The sequence below is a fragment of the Manis javanica genome, chromosome 13 (assembly GCF_040802235.1).
Source record: "Manis javanica isolate MJ-LG chromosome 13, MJ_LKY, whole genome shotgun sequence".
Classification (NCBI taxonomy): Eukaryota; Metazoa; Chordata; class Mammalia; order Pholidota; family Manidae; genus Manis; species Manis javanica.
Window position 1 is genome coordinate 17,739,503 of NC_133168.1, and position 25,628 is coordinate 17,765,130.

Sequence of the window (25,628 nt, forward strand, 5' to 3'; positions counted from 1 at the left end):
CGGGGCCCAAAGGTCTGATGGCTGTGGGTTTCTGGGTTGGGACGCGAGAGGTGTGCGGAGGTCGGTACCAGAAGGATGCGGATGAGGGCTGGGGCAGAATTTGCTGGATCCCTGGAGAGATGTCTTAAAATGAACGCTGAAACGACCACGGAGAAGAGGGCTGGGAACCGAACCAAGTGCCTTCGCAGGGCTCCTGGGGCCGGAGAGAGTTGGCTCCATCAGGTGGAAGCCGGGCAGTTCTCCCTCAACCCAACTCACGAGAGATAAAAGATGTCTAAATAACCAAGACCGCCGCCGCCACAACCCTGCCCTGCCCTGGAGTGGGGGTGGGGGTGCGGGGGGAGCGCCTTTTCCGTTGAAACAGCGGCTGCGGCTTGTTTGTAGGTCCGCAATTCACCGTGATAAATGTAAAGACCAATTAAGGTTTGATCCGTGCACACGGGAAGCAGACGGCGGCTGATAGTGGAACCAATTAACGAGCATGTCCCCTAATTCCTGCAGCGGCCGCCGGGCGCACCGCAGATCCCCACGCGCCTGTGGCGGCTGTCCCCGAGGCCAGCGCTCCCCCTGCCCGGCCCTGGAGGGGGGGGCGTCCTCCTCCAGTGAGAAGGTGCGAGGAGCGGGTGCCCCCGGGAGGTTGGGGAGGGGGCGCGCCGGGCAGGGAGGCGCAAAGCCAGCCGCCTACAAAGCCCAACTGTTGGCAGCTGGGCCGGGCCGGGCGGGTGGGGCGCTCAGGACTGGTCGGCACCCGGCGGGGGCGGCGGGCGCTGGGATAGGCGGTGCCCCGAGGGCGGAGGAGAGGTGGCCGCACGGTCGCCACCAGGTAGCAAAGGCACGGGGGCTGCGCGGCGTGGTCTCAGGGGGCGCCAGCCCGGGGCCGACTCGCTGCTGCCCGCCGCTATAGCAGCCTAGCGTAGTGGGGGTCTGCGGCGGGGGGCCGCGCCGCAGCCTGTGGGCCCCCGCGCCCCTTTCCCTGCAGGCTCAGTCCGCTGCCCCAGACGTGACCCCCGCGCGCGGTGTGGGCGCTGCGCGCGCGCGTGATTAATGGCCTCGAGGTCGGGGGCGGCGCAGACACGAGCCCTTCCTCGGCTCTGCCAGGGCGTGTGGGTGTCCCCGAGGAGAGCCAGGTCCTGGCAGCCGGGGAACCCGGGGGCCGCGGCCGCGGACGAGGAAGAGAAGTGGGCGAGGAGGGCCGGGGGGCTCGTCCCTGCGGCCCCGGGGCGGCGCCGCGCCGACTGCCCAGCGCCAGCAAAGTTTCGAGCCGCGGGCGCCGCGCCGCGCTGCGCAGTGCGCGTGTCCCCCCCGCGCATCCCCTCGGCGGGGTCTGCGCTGCCGCGGCTGCCGGGGCAGGACAAAGGCTCGTTAGCACGTGATGGGCCCGCGCTTCATAAATGGAGCGAGAGGGAGCCGGGGGCTGAGCGCGAGCGGAGGCAGAGGCAGGGGCCGCGAGAGCGCGGCGCGGCGACGGGCGGCCCCACGGCGGGCCGGGCGCGGCGCGCGCGGGGACCCGGGGAAGAGCCCGCGGAAGGGGCGCGGCTCCCGGGCTGCGGGGCGGAGGGGCGCCGGAGGCAGCGCGGTCCGGCTGGTTCTCCGCCCGCCCGCCGGAGGCACACCGCACCCCACCCACCCCGCATCCCGGCGCCGGCGCTGCCTCCCTCCCGCTGCTCCCTCGGCCACCCCTTCCTTCTCCACTTCTTTTCCGCCCCCGCCTCCCCTTGGCTCCCGCGGCGCCAGCCCTCCCCCTGGCCGGGCGAGGTGCCTGGGCTCCTGCAGGGCTGTGTGGAGTCGGGGGCACGTTTCCCTCTGGCGGAGAAGCGGCCCCTGCGCTGGGCGAGAGGTGTCGAGGGAGCTTCTCCCCGAGGACCGGGGCATGCGAAGGGTAAGACCTGGCAGAGTTCCGTTTGAAAATACTTTTTCCGCCTCCCGCCCCCTCTGGTACTGACCCGTGTGGTCCCCAAATATCCTTCGTGGAGTTCTTAATCCGTGTGAGCGAATCGTGCGTCGATGTTTACTTAGCTGTATAGCCCCAGCTTGTGAACTGTGGTCTGTGCTACTTCTGGAGGTTTCCACCATTTACTAGTTACTGAATGTGTGTGCACCTGGCTCCCTGTTTCCACTGATGAGTGTTTGTAGAAAATGTGTAATTGTGCATGTTTGTTGAACAGGCGCTTGAGTTGGTGCTTAATGTCTAGAAACCATATTAACAGTTAAGTCTTCCCAGAGAAATACATTGATCTCAGCAGCAAACCGAGAAATTGTCTAATGTAAAATATTAAATGTCATATAAAGAAATGAATGCCAAATAAACTTTTGGTATAGAAAAATATAGCTACAGGAACCATTCTTTTTGGGGGAACAATGAATATGCATTTAAATACCTAAATTTGAGTGTTGATGGAACCATTTAACTCAGAACAAGCCATTAGATGAAAAAGTTGATGTTGTGTTTTTAAAAGATATTCCTTCCTAAGGCTGGCAGTCATAAATGCATCCCCTCCGGAATGCAGATGTGCTGGCCGTCATAGACATGAGAAACTGTCACTTGGTCATTTGAAAGTTTAAAAGCCACATGCATGTTTCTAAGTTTAGTTTTAAATTGAACAGATGAGAAAAATATCAGTAACCTCTTAATCTTTATGTCTCCCATCTTTTTTATTTCCCTTCAAGTAAGTGCTATTCTTGACTTTGTTGTTGCGTTCTTGATACATTAAGCATCCCTACGCATTTAATCCAATAAGAGATTAGAACAGATTTACTGGTCTTAGAGGCGCTGAAAAGGTATCTCCGTGGGCCCCGTAACTTCTCCCATTTTTTATTACCAAGTTAATATCTTTTGAACAATGGGGGAAATGCAATTTCTTAGTGGAAACTCAGTGCATATTGAGTATCAGTGAGGTGACCACTGCCATAAATCTATTTTGCAGAATATGGAGACACTCAGAGCAACCAACCTTTAAGGTTCCCATAGGACTTTATCTGATTTGAAGTGTTGTTTTTCTAATCCCACCCTACTGACAGTTGGCAAGGGAAGATATCCTGATGGGTTTTTCTCTGTCCCATTTTTTCCTGAACCTCCTTCTGCCTCCCCTGCTCTCTAACTCGGTTAAGAACAATTTTATTAAATAATAGGCCATGTATAATTTCTTAAGTGGCACAAATTATTTTCAGATTGTATCCAAACATGAACAGAATCCATGCACCTCCAGAATTTTGAATGTTGCTTATCGCAGGCAGATTATCTGTAGGCACAATAGCAGTTGCCATAGTTGGTCAAGAGGCTTGAGAATGGACATGGTTTTTAAAAACTAATCCATTTTAAGTTATCTGAAGAACTTACTGTAAAAAGACTTTTTGTTCTAAAAATGTCTCCCACTCCAGAGAAGGAGCAGTCTTGGCTGAGGTATGTATCCAATGTCTGATGGGGAGAGGTCTCATTGTGTTCTTAAGTCCCCAGGGGGTAAAATGTTGCCACAGGAGGAAATGCTCAGTTCTGACCTTTCATAAATAAAATTACTATGCTTGCATACTCATGGTTAGAAGGCAAATTAGATATGTATGTTCCTCTATTTTAATAAACGGCATCAGTTTATGTGCATATAAAAAATATGCTTAGTCCTGTAAATAAACCATAGGGATGTTCTGTTTGGTGTGTAAAACTTTACATTCTGGTGAAAATCTGATCTCACGCTGGAGTAGTGCTTGGCATTGTTTGTTATCCACTGTTTCTGTCTTTTTCTGTTACCCTTTTCCCCGTGGACCGTGTGCCTCTCTGTCTCGCCTGTGAGATTGTTCTTCTCTAATAAGCCTAGCTGCAGGATCAGTATGTTCCTTTTGGCATTTCAAAATGTTAAAATAGTGAAATTGTTAAATGTTACCAAGATGCAACTGCTGGGAATGAAATTCTCCAGAAGAACCACTATGATTGTGGCATATTACAGTCTATTCCAAAACACAACTCTGTGAATCACTTTACCTATTTTCTCAAGAAAGAAGCAGTCCCATTGATTGTGTTGATAAGTGTTTAGCATGCAGTGTCAGCTTATTAATTTCTAAAGCAAAGCCTGAAAAACTCTTCTGAAACAATTCTGTGACATTCTTTGCTTTGACTCAGAATTAATATTCACCACCAGGAAATTTAGGCAGGCTCCCTGGTTGTCTTGCATTTTAGTGTTTGGAATTAGAACTGGAATGCTTGGCCGTGTAATAATAAACTATCATGAAATGTAACTTACAATAGCAGTTTATAGTTCACCGTGCTTACCAAATGTTTCTTCCCAGAAAACAGTTGGCTTAATAAGGAAAGGGGTTATTTCCCATAATCAGCTCTCCAGGAATGCTGCAAAAAAAGAAAAAGAGTAATAAATTGAATTTGGAAATACCTAACAACATATGATGAGTAAAACGAGATTTGGTTAGAGCATCTTGAATTTGGTTAGTAAGATGGAGCCTGTCCTTTAGGTTGCTGCCTGTTATTCTTGGGGTAATTACATTAGCTCAGTTGCCTGAAGAACACAGATGAGGGCTTTATTCCTGCAAAAACGGATGCCGCGTCTCCACCAGTGTAAGTCTGTCTCTTCTATTTTTGCATTCATCATTTTCTAATTGAACTGACAGATTAGTTAGAGTGAAACCAGCCTTTGGGTTTAAATTATTTATAATTCTGTTCTTGACTCTGAAACAACCTGGACCCAACATTGTTTGAAAAACTGTGCTAGGGCCAAGTTTCCATATTGCATATCTGTATTTTGAGGGACTGCAAGTTCTGCTGATTTCTCTTCCCTTTCCTTAAGACTTGTAGAGAAGTTAAATAATAAATCAAAACCAAATGAGGTACTTTGTATTGACATAATCTTAACTTCATATTTCCACCCCTAAAGCCCCCAAATCTCCAGTTTCTTCCTAATCCTGTTCTCAAAATAATGTTAACTTTACTTTTTAACTGCATGACTGCTGTTGTTGAGGGTTGGGAGACTGAACACTTTGCTACTGAACTGCTATTAAATATTTTTATAACCATTTAATTCATTGATCTGTGTATTCTTAGATTAGACTGGGTTAACTTTATAACCTACTATAGACCAACTGAGATTTCTCCCAAATATTTTCTGGACTAAAAGAAGTAATAAGTATCACCCATAATATATATGATATCAAATTATATATTGCATAATTTTAGATGACTGGAATGTATAAACTTTTTATACATATATATGAACAAACTTTTTCATAAATCTATGTTATGACTGACATATAAATTTAGACACATTGCCTTTATATTTTTGAATGCATAATTCAGATTTTACATAACTACTACAATTTTTGGGGAAATGTCCAAATTCAAGGCAGCTGCGCAGATGGACACAGAACACTCAAGGCAAAAGGAAGTATCCACCTTGAATCAAAATAAGGCTGTTCTTATTTTCCAGGAGAGTAGAAATCTGTCCCAGTCTCAGGTGTGTTCTAAGAATCTTGCAGAGATGGCAGGGTGGGCACAATCACATTTGGTTATACTTTTCTCATAAACACTGATTGATGTGTTTAACACAGTTTTCACCAATCTTGGTAATTGTTTATTACTTCTTGAAAGAAAGTTGGGAGAAATACACAAGGTTATTACTATATCACAATGCATATTATACTTGTTATGTATAACACTTTATAATTCTATCACAAGTAACTTAAAACTATAGGTAATTTGTGGTGGATGTGGGGTAAAGGGAAGGTTGTTTTTAGTACCTCTATTGGTACTGTTCAAACAGTTTTTTGTTAGATGAACTTCTATCTAGAACAGTCCTGAATGAATAATAGGTATGTTTATGACATATCGGTAACAATAGGTCAAAACCATTACATAAAATAATCAGTGTGAGTACCTTTAGTTTTTAACAGAAAGTATTAGTAAAAGCTTTCCTGAGTGATATTTTCTCCACTGAACAGGGTCCTCATGGAAAATAAAGTACACTTCATTATAATAGTTTTGTAGGACGCTTGCAATTACATATGTATCCTTGATCTAGTTTTCATTGCTATTTTCCAACTATTTGTAGTTTCCATACAGATTATTAATGAATAACTTTGGGATGCCCTCTAATTTAAAGGTTTCATTTGAATATGTTAATTTAATAATTTAGTGAGCATGGAATTCTAGGTTCCTTGTTGTGGCTGTATAGGTTTTTGAGGGAAGATCTGTTTACTCAGCAAACCTGAGCGAATGGGCCTGGCAGAGTCATAGCAGTTGTTCGGGAATACTATGAATTCTCTTTTAGCCCCAGCTGGAGAAATGTTCACACCTGTACTTCAGGAAGGCTTTCAAAGTTTTGCTAGTTGTTTGTTTTGGGTTTTTTTTTTGTGTTTGAGTATGTGAGTTGAGACTGGTCAGGTGAGAATCAATAATCTTTAGCCAAGTCTTTGTTTTACCTATTGTGCTATGGCACTGTATTCTGTATTTTTGAATAAACTTCTGAAAAGTAGATTTTGCATTTTTTGAATGCAAGAAGTAGATTTTGCATTTTTTGAATGCAACAATTAAGTTCCCTTTTCTCCTAACACAGATGGGAAACCATTTTTCCCTAAGAATACAATATTTTATTATCTGATGTCTTATTTTTCCACTCTAATTTGTATTCTTAATTGTTTAGAGTTTGGATTCGTTGAATAGAAATTTGATATCTTTGGCTTGAGTCCTTGCCATCGTTATCAACTATAAATACCATTTAAAAATTTTTTTAACTTAGATAAAATGCAGTATAGTTTCCTAAATTTGACAATGTAATATCTATTTTTTTTATTCCTACCAGTCAATTCCATGCTACTGCTTTTTAAAGTAAAGCAAAGGCATTTTTCAAAGATGTGCCAGGCAATCTGTTGTGGTAGTTGAATATACAAGCAAATGCTTTCACAAACTGTGTATGAGAGTAATATGTATTTTAATATAATTAAAGTAAAAGATAATTAGGAAATAATGTTTCTCAAAGTTTATGTCTATATGAGAGGGTTCCTCTCTTTATCATTTCTTCATACATCCTTTTCCATCTAGTATTTAGAGAAGAAAATTAGAATCAGTATGAGTTCTGTAAATTGAGCTAAGCTATTAGGAGTTTTTTATTTCAATTGGTGATCAATTCCAGTATGCTTTTTAAAGAACAAATTTCTACTTTCACATATGAACATTGTACTCGGAAACACTGTAACATTAATTTTCTGATGGTTAAGAGGCTAAAAAAGATGTTTTTAATACAGCTAGTGAACCAATTCCTAATATGTAGTATGCTTTAGTCACTCTGCTTGTAACAGCTATGTTTAAAAATTAATCAACGTGACTTATTCTTCATGAGAGAAGCTTAATTGAATGCCACTCTGACCAGTGTATTTTGGTTTATTCCAGTGTGGCTTGTTAAATGGACCAGATTTGCAACTCATTTCAGTGCATTGCTACCAGAACTTGTAAATGTTTTCTTTAGCTTTTGTGTGAGTTGTGGTGAGCAAGCAATATGCATGTGGAGGAAAAGGACAGCTAAGCAATTTAACATATAAGTAAAGTAAGCAAAAGATTGTCCAGAGAATTCTGTATCTTTGCATATGTGGGAATTTGACTTTGGAAGATATACAGTTACTTATGGAAATTGTAGCTAACTTCTTACAGACAAACAAAAACATTGGAAAACCTTGGAATGATTTTAGTCCTCAGCTAAGAAAACTTATTATGAGTAATCTATTACCCATTTTTATTGCTGAAATAATTTGAGAAGGACCATTCTGCCCAGAATCATATATTTAAATGTTTTGGGATACATTTCCCTATGCTTATAACTTTAGGTATTTTTGATAGATATTTGTCAGCTATAAGCAGTGTAAATTAAATAATTACCAAGATAATTATATCCATGAATTTGCAGTGGGTCTGCATTACCTTAGCCTGCTGAAAAATGTCCATTTTAGTTTGTCTTTTTCTGGGTTCATCCACTTGATACACTATTTTATGGTTTTGGGAAAAGAAGAACAGAAACAGAAACATTTCCAGCTTAAAAATAAGTAAGCTGAAGTGTTAACTACTTTTTCCTTTTTTCCTATTTTATGCTCAGTAATTGTGGGTTTCTTCACAATGGTATTGAAAGAAATGGCAAGCAGTCCTGTAAAATTTTGCATAGACTTTGTGAATGGTATTAGCAGAAAATGGCATGGAGCTCTTATGTCTGCATTTTGGGTAAGTATGTATAGTACTTTGAAACTTCCCTTCTTTTCTGGACAAAATGCATAACAATACGTTTCCTGAAAAAGTGCACAGAAGCCCTGACTTGTAGACTTGAAAGACCTCATGAGGGTCCCCACTTCTTGTGCTTATTTTCAGGTTAGACCGTGTTATTCTATTCCAGTCGCACAGAAATACCTTGGTTTTAAAGATCTTCTGTGGGAGACTTTTATCATGAGCACGCTACCTTAGCAATCCATTTCAATGATCTAAAAACCTATACTCATAGAATATTCTTTCTTCCTACATAAAATCAATTCTTAAAGGTTAATTCGATTCCCCTCTCTCGTTTGGTCTTCCTCACAGGGCTCCATAAGCTCTAACAATGGTTCTTAAACTTTAGGGTGTGTTAGAGTCCTCTGGAGGCCTTATGAAAACACAGATGTGCCCCACCCCTAGAGTTTCTGACTCTGTAGGTCTCAGGTGGAACCCGAGAATTTGCATTTCTCGTAAGTTCCCAGGTGATGCTGACGCTGCTGGTCGGGAGACCACCCTTTAAGAACTACTGGCCTGTAATATAAACTCTGCACGTTCTTACAGACCACTGTATGACTTCTCAGACTGTGCTTTAGGATGTACCCTGGAATTTCCAGCCCATTCTCACCTTACTTCCTAATTCTTCATCTTCACACCACTTTTTATGAACTCTTTCAGTTCCTCATTTCTATTCAAAAATCCCATAATTGCATCACACAAACTCTAGGAAGGGTTTGACCTTGAATGAGTAGAGTAGAGCTACCTCGTGGTTTCAATGGCATAAAAATTCTGTACTTGCTTCCAATTTGCATACTTACTTCTTAATCACAACTACATTCCAAAGCATATTTTGCATCTTTAGTGAAACCTGGTTCTTCCAGTTCTGTTTATATATAATTATTTGCATCCTGAAAGAATATTTTTGTTTATATCTTGCAATGTTAGTACACATGGAAATTTTTTTTAACATTTCAGTGAAAGTAAGTGATACATAAGCACCTAAGTTTTAAAGTCATGTTTGCAAGGGTTCTGGATTTGTGCAATAATAAAAACTTATTTAAAATTATTCCAAAGAGAAAATGACAGGAAGGAAATTGAATTATGTAAAAAGTTGCTGTGTCCCTAATTTGTATGAGTATTTGAACAAACATTTGCTTCTCTTATGAAATATTCCATTTTAGCCCCTGTAATAATAGAAAATAATTTTCCGTTCTTTTTCATCACAGAGTTATGGCCTGAGTTGGTGATTTTATATTTGAAAATTGTAAATCCAAATGTTTCATGAAATAAAAATGAGTTGTGTTCGTTATTAGAATTGATTTTGGGCCCCTGAGACATTCCCATCGTACTTTTAGCATCTCTTGGCATAAGCATATCATTTGTTTTCAATAGAACTACTTTCCTTTACTCATCCTTAATTACTTTCTTGAGGCAGAATTCCAAATATTCACAATTAATTTTTATCAATAAATTAAATTTTCTCAACACCCTTTTGCCCCAGAAAAGCAATTAGAGATTGAATTTTTGTAAGCCATAGTAATAACCCATTTTAACCCCCCCATAACATAATTTCTTATTTATGTTTTAATTAATTCAGTTGTAAAATTCATAAAATGTTGTAGCAGAAGTTGCTCAACCAAAGCAAGAACTGTGTCCACTGAATTGAATAACAAATTGATTCCTGAGGGCTTATAAAAGTCACTCCATCTAGTGGTTGAAATTTCACATAACGTCTCTTGACAAATTGTTTTGCAACATGCTTCCATGTGGAGAAAGCCCTTTGGGAAAGATCAATGCAAAGTGACATGCATTTGAGGGAAGGAAAATGTCCATTATAATAATAATTTCATATACCGTCCTTCAAGGTTTATCAACAGCATATAATTAAAATACATTCAAAGTTGTGTATGTCACAAAGATCTTTACATAGCATTGTTATGTAGCCAAGCACTGAGGTTCATAATATATACCCAGACTAAACAAGGATCATGATAAAAAGTAAATACCTGATCTTTGCCCATAACTTCCACTTACCATCAATATAACTTCTTTTTAATACCGAGATAAAAAAAATCTTAGGATAAATAATTGTTGATGCCTTTTATATAACTTTTACATTTGAGCAGTTTCTTTCAGATGGATGTTTGTACGAGAACAAGACTCAGTTTTAATTTCCTAATCATCAACTTACTTTATGCCAAGGAAAACTATCCATAGTTCAAAGCCATTCTGCTAAAGATAGATCTTCCATGTTGCTGAAGCACACCAACATTCACTTAGTAAAAAGGTATTGAGGGTCGTCTACCCTGTGCCAGGTGCGACCATGTAAGACAGGTCCCTCAAGGTGTTCATGATCTGAAGGGTTTAGGCACAGGAAAGACACAGGATGACGCAGCCATGTCCATCATCTCTCTTGCGAGAAAACCTCCAAGCATATGTAGGAAGGGGATTATACCACCCAATTACTGGGGTACACAAACCAATACTATTCGATGTTAAAATATATGCCTATTACATGGTTTCCTATCCTATTCTGCCATCTGTGTATTGGAGAGAAAGGACAGATGGATGGGTTTTTTTTGTTTTTTGTTTTTGATGGAGTGGAAAATCATTTCCCGTGTTTCCTTGACCTAAATCTGGTGCACAGGTGTGTTATATGGACATATATATGTATATGTATATGTATATTTGATGTCTGCAGTGCTAGGCACAGAGTACAGTGCCCAATAAACATGTGTTACATGAAGCATGTGAGGCCTATACATCCAGCAGGCACACGGCTGTAGTAACACAGCTCTGTGCCCTTTGGGTGCTGGGAGTCTCTTACAAGCACTCCCTTGTTGGAGCCCTACTAAGATTTACAGAATTTTTTCTGCCTGATTGCAGCCAAGATTTTAGGAACTGGCCATGGAAAGTCATCTTCCCTCTGGGTCAGAAAACCACACTCCTTGTGGTGGAAAGCAGAGTGATTTCAAGTGAGTCTGAATCTCTCCATATGGGGAATGAAGGTTTTAAGCCCTTGTTTACTAATAACCATCACGTCTCATTCAGACCTAGAGAAGGTGCCTTTTCTATTCCTTGCTGGTAGTGTGGAAACTGTCATTACTGTCCACAATCCTCACAGATGACTTAGGAAGAAAGAAATATCTAAAATAAAAAATAGTTTAAAAGTATTAAAAAAAATAGTGGCAAAGCCAAGTTAGGTTTTATTTATTATTTACCAATAGGTGTTTTGCAAATAAGGTGCTAAACCAGGGTTAGGTATTACAGTTAATAGCTAATTTTCATACTTGGCCCTTGAAGATGTAGTGCTGTGGGCATCCTTTTTACTGTCAACACATCATGCCTTCAGATTTTAATTTTCCACTGTGTGAAATTATCGTCTATTATTTGTCACCTCTCTTTCCCCATATCAATCTTCCCCCCTCCCTTAGAAATGGAAAGCAGAGTGTCTTAATCAGTGAACTAGCCTTTGACATTAAGAACAGGGACTTTCAATTATGCAGACCTGGGTTGAAGTTCCAGTTCTGCTCCCTCTGGGTGGAGACATTGGGCAAAGCATTTTACCTCTCCAAGCCTCTCTTTATTTCTATGGAGAATGGGGATTGCAGTTGCAACTACAATATTAATTTAAATATTAAACAAAAATAACATATGTGCTTTGTGCAATGCCTGGAACATGAACACTCAAATATTTCTTACTGAGAATATTTGGGAGTTGGAATTTTCTCTCTTGTCCATTTAATCACCCAAACCAACAATTCACTCTGAGAGTTGAACCTGAAGAAACAAGGACTTGGTTTTTAGTTGGACTTAATTTGTATGCTTACAGATTCAAAGAGAGTACACCTCTTCAATGAAAGATAAACAAAAGTAACTGGAAGTATGCTGCACCATTGGACAACATGTAGCACACATTAAACTATTGCTGTCCTTGGTAATTAGCTGAAAAGATAACCTATCTACTGGGTTCTACATATTTTATGGCCCAGAATAATATATTGCTTTTGACTTTTAATGACCAAACTTTATATGAAGATAAAGACAGTGTTATGGAATATTTTGTATATGGACCATGGTTTCCATTGAATTGAAAACTTTGCATGTCCTCTTTTATGGGAAGACTTCTTCCATTACGCCTGATAACTTTCTTTACCTATTATGTAGAAATGGTATCACTCTCCAAAAAAGGCAAATGCACTTAGACAAAACATCTAAACAGCAGAGCAAAATTAAGTGATAAATTGGTAAATCGAATTGGTTATAAAAGTCAACAAGTCATTTCATTTATATCACTAATTTGTTTTTGTGATAGGTTTTACTTATAGCATCATCAATTAATAGTGCTTAATCAGATGTAGTTTAAAGGCATCATTTCTTATGCTCTGAAATTCTTTATGTTTTAACAAGCCTTTGAGTGTTAAATAATTGTGCAGAGTTCAGGTTGAATTTGAACAGAAATATAGCCTGGTAAGTGTCTTAATGTCTGTTTCGTTTATATTAATTGATACTTTTTTTTATGAGAAATCTAACATATTGTTAAAAAGACTAGACCAGAGGAAATGGTGCATTTAATGACTTCAGTTCTACCTTACAAAATAAATAAAAGCTAAACCTTTGAGAATCAACCAAGCATTACTTGCATAATGGAATTTTCTTTTCTATGTGGGAAAAGGACCTGACATTAAGATAAGGAAGGATTATGTATTTTTGCCTGATTTCTCAGGATAATTGAGTCAACCCTTTGTTTCCTTTTGCTATAGAAGATAATGCAAAAAGTGACCAAAGTACTTTAATAATTTCAAAACTCTAATGGTTAAGTAAGAGTTAGAAAAGACTCAATTGCCCATTGAACCACAGCAGAGGCAACATTCATTGAGTTACGATGTTGCACCATGAGATCTGCCACGTATATTGAGGACATGCCTTAGACATAATGCAATTAGAAGGGTCAACTAAATTTTCCTTACTAACTTTAGAGAAATATATTAGCGAGTTATTTTTCTTGATCAAATTAGTAGAAACCAGACTTGTTCCCAGAAATGAATGGAAAATTACAAACAAATACATCTACTGGCACCTTCATTCTCTTGAGCCCTTCACAAGGCTCTTTGGTGAGGCTGGCCGAGTAGAACATCACAGACACAACAAGGAAGGCAGGGAAACTGCAAGGTTAAGCAAGGGCCTGGGACTCCTGCCTCTGATAGACTGAGCTCCTGTCAGTTCAGAAGCTATGAGCTCCGCATCATCTCCTTACAGCATTTGCAAACTTAGAATAGTAGAGAAGTGGCCTTGTGGGCCGAAACAGTCTGCAACTCTGTCGGGAGCATCAGTCCTTCTTTCTGATGCTTTTGGAGGCTTTACAGCCCTCCTGGGTTTAACTTCTTGCAGGGAGCAAATAACTGCCTCCTGCCTCTTCCTCCAAAGATAATGCAAGGCCAGAACAGCAAGGATTTTGACTCCAGGTACGATAGTGATAAATACCTTTATTATTGAAATGTTTCTCCAAAACAAAGAAGGTCCTCAGCAGGGCAGTGAGGACTAAAATAACCTGCTATTAAATTGCACTGATACGAGAAAGACTATTTGAAGTCCCATCTGGAGGATTTACTCGATGCTCAGCCTAATCATAACATGAATGTTTTCTACCTCTAATGGTTATAGAAACAAAGATAAGGACTATGGGCAGACTTTTGAAAGAAACTCTGTGCTGCTGCCATACCCATGAAGTTTCTTTGATGATTGCATGACCCGTCAGTTGATGTGTAAGTTTGGGGATGGTACATGGAAAGGTCAGTGTGCATATAGAGTGACGGCCAAAAAGAATAGACATTATTATTAAAATTTTTTTAATTTTTAAAAATAATAGGTCCAACACATTAAAATATTTTTATTTTTATAGAGGCATGGTTTATAGCTTAAATTGTTAGAATATGTTGGTTACATTTTTAAAAACAAAGTTCTAGGAAAATACCCTTAAATGTCATTCAATCATCTTTTTACTATAACTGTAATAAAAACCAATTGCTTCTTTAATAGGTGCATCTATGCATCTTGCTAGAAATTTCCAATTATGACTTTCCCACTAGCAAACAAAAACAAAATTAATGGCAGCTGCATCCCCAAAGCCTAAACTATATTACTAATGAGCTCTCAAAGAAAACCCTCAATGCAAAAAATAATCAGGTAGAAATTACTGTAATAATACAAATGTAGAAATAAAGGAAAGAATTACTGAGCTGCAGAGAAGAGTTTTCCTGCCATGATCCCATTAACTGTTAAAATTGCCTGTGCACAGTGGTATTTTGACATTACTAAAATTCTTGGACTGCACAAAATCCATGTTATTTTTTAATTGTATTCTTTAATTAAATTTGGCTTATATTAGATAGAAACTACTCTGTATTTCATAACCACCCCATGCCCTGGCTCAGATCTTAACAAGCTAGTGTGTTGTAATGAAAATGCTTGGTTGTATTAAAATGGGAAATTATGATCACATATGTGATCTCTAATATAGAGTTTATCACAGGCATACACATTTTGCATTACTGAAATAAGGTCAGTGACCCTTTGTCTTCACTGAAGAAGCTTTCTAGATCTTCCAAATACTGAAATTTTCATCCTTGAAGCCATGCCAGTAGGCAGATTTACCTAGGTGGGCTGGGATAGGAAATGGTGATTTAGTAGGAAGCAGTCTTAATTACTATTGACAAAATACCTTAATTCATGTTTGGAAGAAGCCAGAAGATTTGAATATAATAAAAAATGCAAAATAGTTACTCTTCATTGTTAAAACAGTACTTAAAGTGCAAAAGCAGAAACTGAGTCTGAGAGACATGGGTTAAGCTACAAACTCTTTATATACTGAACAACTTACTTGGCATCTAATGATCTCTGTCTCCTTATGGAGGAATGGGGATTATGACAGGTTAATGGTAGGATATATGTAAAGTCTTCAAATGCCTGGAATATAATAGACATTCCTCCCTCACCCATGTGAGCATCTTCTATTTGCTTTGTGCTTTAAGTGCTGAGACAAAAATCAAAACTTAATAAGCAGCCAATGATCTAATAAGGCAGTGAATTATCTTGAAATGTAATTAATAATGTATGACAAAGAGTGATAGAACTAAATAATGATGATAATAATTGAAATATACTTGAGGATTTGAATTTTTTGCCAGACAGTATGTTAAGTGCTTTATGGTGCTTTTTTTTTTCATTTAATTTTCATTTTGTCATAGAACAATTCTATTATTTGGGATCATCATTATCCCCATTTTGCAGATGAAATCCTGAGGCTTAAAGAGATTAACTGCTTGTCCAAGAATGGCTCTAACAGCAATCTCAGTCTGCTAGCTCCTAATTCAAAGTTCTCTCCCTCGAGTTTGCTTTGACTGGTTGCAATCAGTGGGGAGAAGAAGAGAGAGGGCATCACTGTTAGGCTAGAGAGATGGTATATGATAAAGGTTAAAAGCTGCTCTAGACCCATGGCTATTAAACCCTTCATATGAAGCTGGCACCACATGATGAAGAGATAACATTTTGGATACATTGGGTTAAATAAGATATAATATTAAAATTAATTTTGACCTTTTACCTTTTTCTTTTTACCTGAATATTGGAAACTTTAAAATTGCATATGTGGCTCACGTTACATTTTTATTGGACAGCACTGTTCCAGAACTGGAACAACTGGGTTCATTCTGGTTCTGCCACCTACGATGGCAAATGACTTATGCCTTTCACCTGTAAAATGAGGATAGTAATGGCATCCGCCTCACAGGGCCGTTGTGAAAATCATCTGATACACATAAGGGGCTCAGAATGCTACCTGCACATAATAAGCTTTCCGTAAGTGCTGGAAGAGGGAAAATCAGCAAGTCTTAGTGGTCTACCTGATTACAGAAGGAGGAGGAGGAGTCCAGGGTGAGTCTAAGGTGTGAGCTTGGAAAATTAGAAAGGAAATTCACAATACCGTAAGAAATGTGAAAAATGGCATGACTGAAAGTACTTCGCTGCAGCATTATTTGTGATAGCAAGAGATGATAAACACCCTAAACTTGCATCAGTAGGAGGCTGGTCACATTCATCTAACAGATGCTTAAAGCAGCTGCTAAATGGAAGGGTTTTGTGCACTAATGTGGAACTGTCTTCATGTATACTGTTAACTGGAAAAGCCAGATGCACAGCCATATGTATAGTATATTAGTGTTTGTTAAAAAGAAAGTGAAGAGTGAATATATGTATTTGCTTGAATATGCATGGAATATCTCTGGAAGGAGTAACAGGGAACTACTTGCTTCTGAGAAGGGAAACTGATTGGCTCGGACATCGAATGGAAAGGGATCACCTCTGCTACATGGATCCTTCTGTGCCTTTTGAATTTTGAATCATGAATGTAATACATGCATATAAATAATCAAAATTGCAAATTAGTTTTTAATTGGGAAGTGTAAAGGGATAGTTCTTTACTTGAGAGAAGATGACTTATGGGATGGAGGTCATGGACTGGCTCCAAACAGCTGCTTGGAAATGCCGGGCTCAAGCTTTGGTTTTCAGGCCAAATAGCCATTGAATTAATTGCCTTCCTCTCCTCTAATTTTAAGAAAAGGCAAATAAATATGATTAAATCACTGCTTGAATGCACCAGTGAATAAAATTCAACTGCCACCTGTTAGGTTCATAAGAGCATTTCTAAGGGAGTGCCCCCCCCACACCCCCTTCTCTTTCTCGTCTGCAATCATGGTATCAGGCTGGTGAATCATACAAAAAAAAGACACCATTCCTGGGCTTAGAAACCACATTCCAGTTATAGAAATAAATGTGTAAACTCGTGATTAAATGATGAGATGAGGCCTGTAATAGGAAAACTGAGAGAACTAGCTCTGCCTGGTGAGAAGGGCTGGTCAAGGAGCTCTCAGAAATGCAGGTAACTTTGGCTCGAAGCTTTGAAATATTGGTTCCTTAGCAAGCTTGGCCAATGAAGGTTTCAGAGAGAGAGAGAGAGGTAGGGGGAAAGGGGGCAGGTGTGCCGGTGCAATCCAAGGGCAGCACCCTGTCTCCAGGAGCCCAGAGCTGTGGGAGGTGAGAGGCCAGGACTGTCAACAGCTCTCTCACAAATTGCGGCTGTCTTCTGTGTCCCTCTGATGTTGGATGACAACTTTCATCTGTACATGGAGTTTAGCAAATAGAAGTTTTTGAAGAGCAAAGTTGACTCAGGAGACGTGGTGCAGTGGTGGGACCCACACAACATTTCCTGGAAGAGATGATTTGAGGAAGGTATGAGAGCGAGACAGATAAACAGGGGACCTACGGTCACGTGACACTTAGCGGTTGGAGGCAGCCTGGGTGGGCACTCAGGAAGGATTTTAGGTGAAGGAATCAGGAAGCACTGGACAACCAGCTTGGCTGTTGGACTTTGGTCTTTAATTTCTGCAGCCTTTATTTCCATATCCTCGGCAGCTGGCCTTTGGCCCTCGGATACTACCACTACCCTGACCTCACTGGGCCTGTCATGCTCAGTGCACACCGGGTGCCCCTTTGCAGTCTGTACGCTCGGACTCCCGAAACTGGTCAAGCAGTTTCCAGCTCCCACATGCCTTGTTCTAGGACAGCGCAGGAAGGGTGTGCAGAACTGGGTCAGTAGCCCAGCCTGGGAAAACTGTGATTTCCTGAGTGGGAACAGAAGTTACCCATGGAAGACTCAAGGCCTTTGGTGTGGCGGTGCCTCTTTACTGTCACTGCAGGCTGCACTGATGATGTAAAAGGAGAGCTGCAGGACCTTGAAGGAGCTGAGAGAGCCCTCCTGACTTATGTGTCACACCTGCTTGTGCACCACCTGGTAAAACAGAGCCAGTAAAGAGAAAAGCTGCATGGGATGAGGTCTGGAGAATATGGGCCTGAAAGAGGAACCTTGTAAACAAATTTGAATTTGTCCTTTAGGGCAAGGAGGTAAAAACAGGGGAGACACATCATCAGCCATATATTTTATGAAGATCACTGCAGCAGCTGTCTGACAAGTGATCAGAAGGGGATAGACCCAGGGAAAGGCCAGAAGACCTGTCATGGGGCCAGTACTCTAGTACTGGGGAACAGCAGCCTGGACTCAAGGGTGGCAGAATGTGGGCCACATTTAGCACCTTGTGCCTATTACAAATTACTCAACAAATTACAAAAAATACATCTTGATGCTTAAGATATTAATTTAATTTTTTTCTTTGCCTCAGTGTCCACCCACACCAATCCTACATACTCTTGGCATAAACATCCTTTCTTTGGGGAAACCTTCACTCCCCTAGACTGCCCCCACAGCATCCTGTATGTCTCCAGTGAGAGCGTTTCACCATGCTTCCCCCTAATTGTGGGGTCATCTGTCTGCATCCTCTGCCACACTGTGTACTTCATGTGGTAGGGAATCTTCATTGATCCTGCTGTGTCCCTAGTGCCTAGTACAGTGCCTGGCATGTAGGGGGTGCCCCAAAATTTGTTGAATTGTGAATAAATGAATCATTAATCCACATAGGCAGGATCTCTCTATTTTAGCAGGAGGAGTCGTAACTTAATAATTTGTTGCAAGGTAATGACTGTGTTTCTTCACTCCAGTGCAGTGTGATATATTTAAGAATAAAACAAAGACAGTTAGCAAAGAACATATTGGTTTTTATGGTTATTTTAATTATCGCAGATGCCAGTCAGTACTTGTGATACTTTTTTATAAGGTAAAGAGCCCAATAGCCATGTTTTACCCAAACATTTATAAATTATAAAATCAATTCTCTGGCTGTTTTATTTTGAAAGAAAACCAAATTGTTTAGCTTAGAATTGAAGAGCCTTTAAAAATCTGCCCCCTCCCCTTGGTCACCCTTATTCCTGGTACCATCCCTTTGGAGGGCCCTGGGCTCTGTGAGGCCCGTCTCCTGTCTGCCAGCGTGCCTGCACCACTGTCAGGAAGCACTCGCCAGTGCTCCTTTCCGGTGTTAAAGCCCTTGTTCTTCCCATGAGCCTCAGTGCAAGGTTGCCCTCCATGACATTTCTCTTGGCCAGCATGGAGGTTTTTAAAATTCACCTCAGCCGTGACTCCATGCAGAAGTCTCCCTGGCTGAGGAGACTTGCCTGATGGAGTCAGAACTAGAACCCAGATCTTCCCACCTGGGCTGTGTGCTTCCTCTGGTTCTCAGCAGCCTCTTTCTCCCCCTTTACACACAACACATAAGCCACACAACTGGACCTGATTCCATTCAGTCTTGTTTGATTGTCCCGTACATTCAGTCTTATCCGTGTAACAAGGTGATGAAGTCCTCAAGAGCAGAGACTGTGTGACATGTTGTGGCTCTCCCTCTGCCCACCAGCACCAGGACACTGTGTGCTGTGACACAAGCCAGGCGGTGAATCTCTAACCCTCTGCCGAGGTGCATACCACGACCATGGCCCTCTCCCTCCGTCATGGCTGTCGGCCTCTGGGGCCACACAGGGACTAAACTGTGGTCCAGACAGCTTCTGTAATGAAAGAAACAGCATTCTGGTGTATGTCACCACGTCACCAACTCTGGGTGGCTCTTCTGTGAGAGACTGACTCACTGTGCTGACTGAATCTGACAAGGATTTCACCTGTGTTCAGAGACGGGAATGAACAGAGGTGAAAGGACATGCTTGGGATGCGGACAGTAGGTTTCATTTTATTTTTTAGCTGTGGTTTTCTTGCCTCTCAGCTTATGTGTGTTCCCTCTTTTAGGATTCCCTGCCGTGGGTCTCCATCTCAGTCATTTTGAGTTTGGCCTAATCAAAGCCGGAGGTGATGAAGTCGATCCTAGATGGCCTTGCAGATACCACCTTCCGCACCATCACGACAGACCTCCTCTACGTGGGCTCGAGTGACATTCAGTATGAAGATTTCAAAGGCGACATGGCGTCCAAATTAGGGTACTTCCCACAGAAGTTTCCTTTAACTTCCTTTAGGGGAAGTCCCTTCCAAGAGAAGATGACTGCAGGAGACAGCCCCCAGCTGGTCCCAGCAGACCAGGTGAACATTACCGAATTTTACAACAAGTCCCTTTCATCCTACAAGGAAAATGAGGAGGACATTCAGTGTGGGGAGAACTTCATGGATATGGAGTGCTTCATGATTCTCAACCCCAGCCAGCAGCTGGCCATCGCTGTGTTGTCCCTCACACTGGGCACCTTCACGGTTCTGGAGAACCTTCTGGTGCTGTGTGTCATCCTTCACTCACGCAGCCTCCGCTGCAGGCCTTCTTACCACTTCATAGGCAGCCTGGCGGTGGCAGACCTCCTGGGGAGTGTCATTTTTGTCTACAGCTTTGTTGACTTCCATGTGTTCCACCGGAAAGATAGCCCCAACGTGTTTCTGTTCAAACTGGGTGGGGTCACGGCCTCCTTCACCGCCTCGGTAGGCAGCCTGTTTCTCACAGCTATTGACAGGTACATCTCTATCCACAGGCCCCTGGCCTATAAGAGGATCGTCACCAGACCCAAGGCCGTCGTGGCCTTTTGCCTAATGTGGACCATCGCAATCGTGATCGCTGTGCTGCCACTCCTGGGCTGGAACTGCAAGAAGCTGCGGTCGGTTTGCTCAGACATTTTCCCGCTCATCGACGAGACCTACCTGATGTTCTGGATCGGGGTCACCAGCGTGCTGCTGCTGTTTATCGTGTACGCATACATGTACATTCTCTGGAAGGCTCACAGCCACGCGGTCCGCATGATTCAGCGCGGCACCCAGAAGAGCATCATCATTCACACGTCAGAGGACGGCAAGGTGCAGGTGACCCGGCCGGACCAGGCCCGCATGGACATTAGGCTGGCCAAGACCCTGGTCCTGATCCTCGTGGTTTTGATTATCTGCTGGGGCCCTCTGCTTGCCATCATGGTATATGATGTCTTTGGGAAGATGAACAAGCTCATTAAGACGGTGTTTGCATTCTGCAGTATGCTCTGCCTGCTGAACTCCACTGTGAATCCCATCATCTATGCTCTGCGAAGCAAGGACCTGAGACATGCTTTCCGGAGTATGTTCCCCTCGTGCGAAGGCACCGCGCAGCCTCTTGATAACAGCATGGGGGACTCGGACTGCCTGCACAGACACCCCAACAATGCAGCCAGCGTTCACAGGGCCGCAGAGAGCTGCATCAAGAGCACCGTCAAGATTGCCAAGGTGACCATGTCTGTGTCCACAGACACGTCTGCCGAGGCTCTGTGAGCCTGACCCTTCCCTGGCAGCAAAGGAAAAGAAATTCCTTTTTTTTTTTTTAAGCTCCAAATCTAGAAGAGTGTATCATCTCATCATTGTGTTTTTTTTTATTATTTTACAATGCTCAGTGAGAAGGTGGTTGTCACCATGAGCAGTTATCAGTTCTCAAACATTTTAGTAGGTAGGTCCTCAAACTCAGTCCTCTCGGGGTTTACAGTGAGGAAAACCTGTTGCTAAAGAGACTGGAAGGTCCTTCAAAGTCTCAGTGAAACAGGAGAGAAGCCTTTGGCTACAGAATTTGAAGTTTAGATATCCATAGAAAAATGCCATCAAATGAGTAATGCCTGTGTGACCACAACTTTTATTATAATGTGAAACGTATTTGTCTGAGTATTAGAGATGTCCATTTTTACAGCAGTTATAGTACTAAAGTAGACCTATTTTGTAAAATGTGTCATGTGAAATGTGTATCGGTGTATACTGTGTGTCATTCATATTTGTCTAGCTCAGCAAAACTGAAAGGTAGACTTTTCTGAGAACAATGGAACCCAAGCAGTGGATATATGTCAGCGAGACCGCTTTCTAAACAAATTATGGCCCGTGATTTAACTTCAGAACCCGTAATATTTTTTTCAAATTTCTCTATGTAAATTTGACATTGAAATAAACATAAAGGTTTATTTTTTATTTTTGTCAATACAACAAGGAGAATTTGAAGACTACCCAAAGTATCGAGCAGAATTCATTGACACGTAAAAATTTATTAGCCCTGCATTTTCATACAAGGACATTTATTATCTTCTGGAAAATAGCTGTTCTGTTGAGTGATGGATTATAATCAGAACAGAAGAGAGAAAGCATATTGACTTTTTTCACTGGCATCTCTGACTTTCTTTAGTCTTTAGCTACGATGGGACCTCTTAAGATAGCATGTGTCAATCTTAGTGTATATTGTCATCACTGTGCAATTGCTGTTTACTTGAAGAGTATTGCATCCTTCTTCCAGGTTTAAGTAGATTTCATGCCTGGGAGGCCAAACACGAGTCTTCATTTCTTCTTCATTGAGAAGAAGTATTATCTGGATCAGTAAAATTATACTGTGTGTGAGTGTGAATATAAATGTGTGTATGTGTGTGTGTTTATCCTGTAACTGTTATAGTAATGTCATAAAGTGAGAAAACTGTGACCAAGTGTAAACTGTACCACTTGCTGCACTCTTGCGCATGAATTCAGTTTCTGAAGTGAAGTTCTTCCAGAAATCTTGTTGATAAAAACATTGACCATAAACATTCAGAAAATTCCCTTCCCTCCTTAAGAGCTTGGGTCAGTATTACTAATTGACCTTTCGGTATTCCATGAACAGTGTTTAGACAGGACTATGCAGTGATGAGCATTCAAGTGGAGGTCTGCATTTACAGAGTTATGGCAGTGCATTGCCATGTAATGCATGAGAGCTTTTTGGTTTCTGAGCACCTACGATCAAGACCATGCACATGTAAGTCATTAAAAGGGAAGCAGTTCTAAAAACACCCAGTGGTGACATTTTTCAGTTGTGCACGTAGGCAGTGAGATCTCAGTTTAAGGTGCTCTGTATACCACTTGCTGAAGTAGGACTTCCAGGTGTGGCCCACGTGGCTCAGGAGGCCTGTCAGACAGGGGGGGAGGCAGAACAAGTCAGTGAGGAGCCGCCCACTTGGAGCTGAGGCCTGGATGATACAGATACAGAGCTTCACCCAGCTGCCCCTGGTGATAACCCAGTGTCTGGCTTTGGGTGGTTTGGGCTATGGGATAGGCCTCTCCTCTGCTCCTGCTTAAGCATAAAGAGAGGTATAGCTTGCTTTCTTCCTATGCCCCAGCCTCAAGCTCCTTAACGTGCCATGGGTGCTCAGAATGAGGCCCTTTCCCAGTAAACAGTCATGCTGCTCAAGAAGCCACCTGACCCTGCCAAGCTACTTACAGTCTTCTCCTTATACAGATAAAGCATGGCTCCTGCGGGCCCCAGAGGCCTGCATAGCCTGAAATGAAGTGGAGAGCTAGCCTTTATCTGGTGATGCCTAGCCATCTAGACACCGCAGCAGCCTGATGGGGGCAGTGTCCTTTCTTGCAGTGTGTGGCGTAAGGCTGAATGTGGCTTCTGGACCAAGCTTGGGATGTATTATTGTCTGTCTCTACAGCTTGAATCTGCTTGCTGGTTCCCTCTCTGGGATATACAGGTAAGGGCCTAGGGTGCTGGAGGATGAATAAGGTCATTTTAGAAGAAGGAGAAAAGACTATTTAAAAAAAAACTCACCAGGGTCTAGCTTCCATTTAAGAGTTGCCACTCTTTGGTCCCACATTATCCTGAGTATTAATCCACACATCTCAGAGCTCACTAGGCAGTACCAACTCTTTCCTTATGGTGATGGAGATCTGGTAAAGATGCAATTCTTGTTATTGGTAGAAAAACTCAAGGATTAATTTTTGAAACTGTACTTGTATGTATGCAATGTAGATTTTATAGTGTGTTGTGCTTTCAAGATTAAATCACATATAATAAATTAAGGGACAATGGGGCTGACAGCACTAAACTTGGTGCTTATTGATATTCTAAAAAATATCTGTGAAATATCATCATGTATGTGTTACACCACTGTCATTTTAAAACACTGAAATTAGTCTGACTCACTTCGATACTTTTAATATCATTTCCTAACCCAAGTGACTCAAATGTTCTCCCCAATGAATATACTCATTAGAATTACCATTCATTAGTATCATTCATTAATTAGTCCCTTAATCAGACCCATTAATTTAAATATTATTTAGATTTCAGTAAGTTTTATAAAGTCTAACTTCAGAGTTACCGACTCTTCTCTGAGGGTAACATACTTTTCTTGACTGTGCATTTCACCATCATGTGTCTTCAGAAAGGGCCAAATTCCCAAACTGCTCAATTTCTTCAGAATAATGATGAATCTTTCCATCTTAGATTGACAGTTTAATTTAGACAAGAAGGACTGTCTCCAAAACCCTCTAATTTTCCATTACATATGAAAGAGATGTCAAAGACACTTGGGTCTGGGAGAAGCTGCTGACATATGCCTACACTTGAGATGGTTACCAAGCCCTCCCATCACCTCACGTCAGGTCTATCTGGCATTAAGTGTCAAGGAATTTTGGCCTCTAAACCCATGCTGTAGGAATTAGGCCCTGGATGAGTAGCATTCTAGTTACTGTCCTGTTGATTAATTTCTGCCATTCCATATCTGTAAAAGAGACCACCAATATCATGTGCAAAATTAGATTTCTCACAATCTAACTGTATATTTGTATGATATTTTTAAATCTCCTAAATGCTGGGCAATGGCTATCAACAATTGTCTTGCACTAGCCTTCTAATGAAATGTTAACAATGCCTATTATAATATAGACAAAACATTTTGTCTACTGATTTGGGCTGAATGTATGTAAATAGGTTTTAAAAAAAGTCAGATATTTAAACAGTGGCCTACAAATCAGTAATTTTCAGATAGAAGAGTTTCTTTTTACATTGCTGTGGCATCCTAAAAGCTATCTTCACATAAACTTAGTGTACTAGGCCTGCTGGGGATCAGAGGCCCCAAGAAAAGAAACCTTTTCTTGTAATAATATGAATCAAGATACCAGATTATCTGGATTCTTCTTTCCAGTGTTTCAAGTGGAAAACATAAGTATGGTCTGTAAAACTAACATTATTACTTTTTCCTCTTAGAAAATATTGTATTGTTAGATGTTTGTTGAGCTGGTAACATCCTTGCAACTGCTGCAATATCTTCGTTAATAATCTGTATAATACTTTGTACACAAGTACTAGTAAGATTGTTATTCAATGTAGCTTACGTCATTAAATTACTCTAGCACAGTAGTACTTCTGTAATATTTACAATGTATTAAGCCCACACTATATTTTATTTCAATGATGTAATTAAATTGTTATTTATTCAAAAAGAAAACATCCCATCATGTCTATTGTCCAAAGTTACCTGGAATCAAATAAAAATTCTAGATTATCACAAAGAACGTAAAATGCCTTTGAATCTTACCTTACTTCATAGTCTGCTGTTAAATCACTTGAGATTTAACTTCTATAACATGTTGAACAACTGATTTGTTCCCAAAAAGCACTTATAACTTAATTTTAGAAACGGGGAGAGATTGGATTAATATATTCATTTT

General features: G+C 41.3%; 1 protein-coding gene across 4 annotated transcripts; it reads left to right on the top strand.

Annotated features, from left to right (window-relative positions):
- Nucleotides 1-487: 487 nt before the first annotated feature.
- On the top strand, nucleotides 488-25,492 carry CNR1 (cannabinoid receptor 1). 4 transcript variants are annotated; one of them, XM_017670100.3, is made up of 2 exons: nucleotides 488-610; nucleotides 19,962-25,492. In XM_017670100.3, the coding sequence occupies exon 2, from the start codon at nucleotides 20,025-20,027 to the stop codon at nucleotides 21,441-21,443; it is 1,419 nt and encodes a 472-aa protein (XP_017525589.1). In that variant the 5' UTR covers nucleotides 488-610; nucleotides 19,962-20,024; the 3' UTR covers nucleotides 21,444-25,492. The 4 variants fall into 4 exon arrangements, with proteins under 4 accessions (XP_017525589.1, XP_017525588.1, XP_017525591.1 ...); XM_017670099.3 differs by lacking the exon at nucleotides 488-610 and adding an exon at nucleotides 1,756-1,879; XM_017670102.3 differs by lacking the exon at nucleotides 488-610 and adding an exon at nucleotides 3,075-3,400.
- Nucleotides 25,493-25,628: the final 136 nt, after the last annotated feature.

Bases quoted from the DNA above. Each gene is read 5' to 3' on its own strand.
- CNR1 (XM_017670100.3), top strand. From the start codon at position 20,025: ATGAAGTCGATCCTAGATGGCCTTGCAGATACCACCTTCCGCACCATC.